Here is a 4,729-nt window from a genome sequence, read left to right on the forward strand (position 1 = left end):
GATGCTGTGCATCATCGACTTCTGTAGTCTATGATGCAACTAGAAGTCAGGAAGCACCAATTCCCCTACTAGAGCAAGCGGTGTCACTCTCAAGCCTAACTAAATGGGCCAAACATAAGTACCTCACCCTTGTTAGAGAAGAAGGGTACCCATCAAAAAACTGATAAAAATTACAAAGAAAGCAATAAAAAGAGTCGAGGAAAGTAGTAGAGATGGAGTAAGCTAGAGGAAAGCAAAGATAGAAGAAAGAAGGAGTGATTAAGACTTGTAAAGGAGAATCCCCAAGGAAGCCAATACTAATTAGGTAAGTGGTTCTCTAATCACCAGCTTTCTATGTATATCTCAGGATGGGTAGGCATGGTGGTGGGTGAAGACTTGGTCCATGGCATGCCCCATTATCTGTATCACTATAATGATCAGAACACCACTAATTAAGGCACTTCAATAGGCACGACCCAACACCGCACTTGAATATTCACGATGGACATTTTTGTATGCAAAATCTCAAAAAGGTACCTACACAAGATGTGCACGCACATTCCATTCTCCGACCACACACATTCCAATCTACAGACGTAAGTTCTCACATATTTGATGCTCCGCACACACATGTTCACTCTGAGCACGCATGTTTCATGATCCGTACGCACATTGAGTGTTGCAAATGCACGTATGCCACCCTGTGTATGCATGACATTAATCTATCCTCTATCATCTCTAAGGCTCCATGTTCCCTTAAGTGGTGAAACACATCTGGCTAGTGGGGCATGCATAACTCCAAATAATCCTTAAGACTCAAAAAGGTTCCAAGGGGCAAAGCAAAAGAGATAAGTCTAGAGTAGGTGGACTCTAAGGGTTTAAAGCAATTGTTGGAAGCTATTAAGATGTTAAGGCGCTAATGACGTTGGTGAAGGTGCTTTCAAGAGAGTCAAGGAACTAACCAAGCACGATGATCACACGGAGGTGTGAAGGGTCTCCACAATTGCTAAAGGGATCAAAAGAAGCTTTAAAGAGCACAAACAAGGATAAGGGGGGATTAATGGAGCCTTTAGGGAAATGCAAGGAATTAGGGGTTCATTGGGGAGCCAACCCAATCGTGATGATTTTATAAGGGATCTAGGGATGGCAAAGGAGTTTAGAGAAGCTCAAGGGAATTGCAACAGAGGTTGAATGGTCCTTTAAAAGTCTCAATCCATTTTAAGTTCTTAAGATGATGCAAAAAGAATCGTGAGAATGGAGGAATACAGATATTCTTCGGAAGCTAAGAGTGGAGTAGAATCTTCATAGAAGGCAATGGAGATTTTGAGAGCTATGGTTTGGAAAAATCATGGAGCCCATTATAAAAATGTTTGGAAGCCATCAATTGCAAGGTAAAATTTTTGAGAGCTAAAGTTTGGAAAAATCATGGAGCCCATTATAAAAATGTATGGAAGCCATTCAGTTGCAAGGTAAAAATGATGAGATGAGTTTAGGGAATGATTTAATGAGGCCAAGGCATAAGCAAACGTAGACTAAGTTGTTTTTTAGCTAGTTTCCTAAAAGGCAAAATAACCATTGCATGTCTCCCACCTAGGGCAGTAATAAACTATGGTTCAAGGTTAAGCTTGCTACATGAGCAAACATCATCTAAGCGTTTAATTTGAATAACTTATGGTTGAGTACATCAAGCGTCTAATTTGTAATAAATTATGGTTCCAAGTAGTATCAATCTAATGGCACTTCTCTTTCATGGCTTGCGCGAATTCGTCCAATCGATTGCACGAGTCACGGAAAGCTGTCATGGCAGCGTCCTTGAGTTCAGCAGCTCGAGCTCTCACTGTGGCTCCGGCTTTCTCTAGCATGAAGGCCCTCACTGTCCTCATCACCTCCTCTCTCCCCACCAGCACCCCCTCATTATCAATTCGTGGCTTGGCTCGCCTGTCTAACGTCATCTCCATGCCACACTTCCAGAAGTCGGCCACGAACCTTTGGTTGGACATCCTTTCGCCCGTATCCGCCCAGCAAAGCATGGGCACCCCCATGGCCACACTTTCCATAACCGAGTTCCACCCGCAATGTGTCAAGAAGCCTCCTACGGAAGGGTGTGAAAGCACTTGCAGCTGCGGCGCCCACGGCACCACTAAGCCCTGCTGCCGATCTTGTGTGCCCTCAATGAAGTCTGCCAAGTCGGAGCTAATTGGTTGGCTGAGTTCTGCTACGCTGGCGTGGTTGGGCCTACGAATCCAAAGGAAGGGGCACCCGCTGGCTTCCAAACCTTTCGCTAGTTCCACCATCTGCTCCTCAGATCTCACCGAAATGCTGCCGAAGGAGATGAAGAGCACGGAGGAGGGGGCCTGCCTGTCCAGCCAGGCCAGGCAAGTTCCATCTTCTGGAAATAGGCTCGGCCTCAAGAGAGGCACCTCCTCAACGGTGTCCGTCCTGGTGTGAAAGTCCATGTAGTGCGATGGCAGCAAGGGTCCGACGGCAATGGTTGGGATTCGGCAGGAGAGGGCGTCCACAACTGCACCCTCCAACTCATGGAAGGAGTTGAGCAGGAGGTAGGATGCTTGATCAAGCGCTTGGAAGTGGCTGAACACTAGCTGGGTGCCAGACTGCGTGAACTTGCCGGCTTCATCCCACAGCTTCGGGAGGAGATGCAGATGCGTAGGAGGGAGGCCGGGGATTCCACTGAAACGGGGATCATTTGCATCCTCTGTCTCTGCAAAGAAGTTTTAGGGCGTTCAGCTACGAAACAACAGCTAAAATATATTAATAAACAGATTAGCACGAATCGAAATGGGTGTTGCGCACCTACTGGGACACCGAGGCCCTGGCCGGCGAGGTCGGAGAAGTGGAGGATAGCCGAGCACGTTGCACCAGAGGCCGGCCAGAAGGCTATTCTGGGCACCCCAAACTTGCGGGCGGAGATCTGGCTCCAGCCCAACAAGACGTCGGACAAAATGAAGGAGATGCTATAACCCTGCTCTTGCATACAGGTGACGAGGTGTTCCAATGGCTCCTGCATATCTTGGGCGGCTCTGAAGGCGACGTGCGTACTAGCCCTGTAGCCGTGCAGCTCCGGGGGAGAACCCCCCGCGATGGATACCACGCGAATAGGGCTGTTTTTATCAACACCCTCGCCATCGACGGAGTGATGAGATTGCAGCATGCGCTCGTGGGTGTGGTGGGTGTTGACGAAAGTGAAGGTGAAGCCTCTGGGCACGAGCTGATTGCAAAGCTGGAGCAGCGGATTGATGTGGCCTTGGGCCGGATAAGGAATGGCGAGGACATGCAAATTCCTTTTCATGTTAATAGCCATAAGTGTCGAGTGAGCGCTTGGCAACCTCGGTAAACAGGGCAAGAGCTCAACGTCTTACAAAATAGCCACAGAAAGGTCAGCAACCCAAGTCTCCAGGACTCTCCAGCTGTCGACACTTGACTTCATCCATGACGACCACACTCTGGAACATTTGAACCTTCCTGGATTCTTTACGGACATGGTGACCCTGCCGCACATAGAAAATGTCCAGACAAACTGAACGTGCTATTGTTGTGTGACCGACTCACTCGGTAGCAAGTTGCAACGAGGAGAAATGTAAACTATACTTCTTCCTTCTCACCTTCTCATGTATAAAGTGTTCCGCATATCATATGCCCCAAATTAGGGAAAATTTAATATATCAATACTTATTTTTAGAATATTCACATTTTTTAGAGTTTTTAAAAATTCAACAATATTTATATTTTCAAGAGTTTCGAAAAAGGTGTAAAGAAATGAAGCAAAGGAAATTGTATCCATAAAAGCAGAAAAATAACTATAACTATATATTCAAACATGGACAAAAACATGATATTTACATTGGGGAAAACCAAGCATAAGGTAATTACATGTGGAGTTGAAAATCAAAGACATGGAGCACTACACAAAACATGCTTCCTCTTCAGTGAGCCCAACATACTTACATATTTTAGGAGAGAGGGGAACAAATTCGTCTCCATCTACTATGGCTTTCTTGAATTTGTATGCCCTTTCCCAGATTGATAAATAAGATGTGTTGTAATCACGAGGAGATTCTGCCTCTTTATCATCATCAATCACTATAGGATTTGCTCGACTGCCTGGTGCAGTATTGTTTTTTCCTTGCATACCTTGCTCTCCTTCAAAATCCTCATTTTCTTCCTCTCCATCATCTGTTTCCTCTCTTGAATTTACAGGGTTGAAGTATCTATATATTAGGAGGAGTATCGACGAAGAATATCTCTTCTATATCTATGCAATGTCTCAGGTGAGGGAGTTTCATTACCTTCCATACGGCAGCAAACCTTTTTCTGCTGATACGTGAGCCCGTCTTTGGAATTATCCAAGACACGGCTGGGTAGTACTTTCCAGTATGAACCACTTTCAGCAGAGTACTTTGCAATGATGCGCCCAGCTTATTTGCAATGTAATTATCCATATATATACATATGCTCTTTCAAAAAGATTGACTGGTGACAAACAAACTTTACTCTTTAAGTCTGCCTGGCCATATAGTTGTCTTCCTCTTGTTATTTCTTCAGCAGATATGTTATGTGAGAAGAACTTAAAGTGAGCCTTTTGCAAGTCTTTCATACGATAACCCACCATCACTTCAAAGGTGTGCATTTTTATCTGTCTAAGTCCTCTACACATAACCAATCCTCCCTCGGGCTTAAACATATCCCATCGTAAATATATCTTTTTATTGTTTTCCCTACGCTTATGAGGGAG

At 45.1% G+C, this 4,729-nt stretch overlaps 1 protein-coding gene across 1 annotated transcript; it reads right to left on the reverse strand.

Moving 5' to 3' along the window:
- Window positions 1-1,507: 1,507 nt before the first annotated feature.
- On the reverse strand, window positions 1,508-3,352 carry LOC147617289 (7-deoxyloganetin glucosyltransferase-like). Its single transcript, XM_086776922.1, has 2 exons — window positions 2,791-3,352; window positions 1,508-2,698 (listed from the first exon to the last, which is right to left on the reverse strand). Exons 1-2 carry the CDS (start codon window positions 3,296-3,298, stop codon window positions 1,710-1,712), a joined length of 1,497 nt encoding a protein of 498 aa, XP_086633048.1. The 5' UTR covers window positions 3,299-3,352; the 3' UTR covers window positions 1,508-1,709.
- Between the last annotated feature and the right edge of the window lie 1,377 nt (window positions 3,353-4,729).

Source organism: Cibotium barometz, chromosome 37 (assembly GCF_041138505.1).
Source record: "Cibotium barometz isolate CiBa-2024 chromosome 37, ASM4113850v1, whole genome shotgun sequence".
Classification (NCBI taxonomy): Eukaryota; Viridiplantae; Streptophyta; class Polypodiopsida; order Cyatheales; family Cibotiaceae; genus Cibotium; species Cibotium barometz.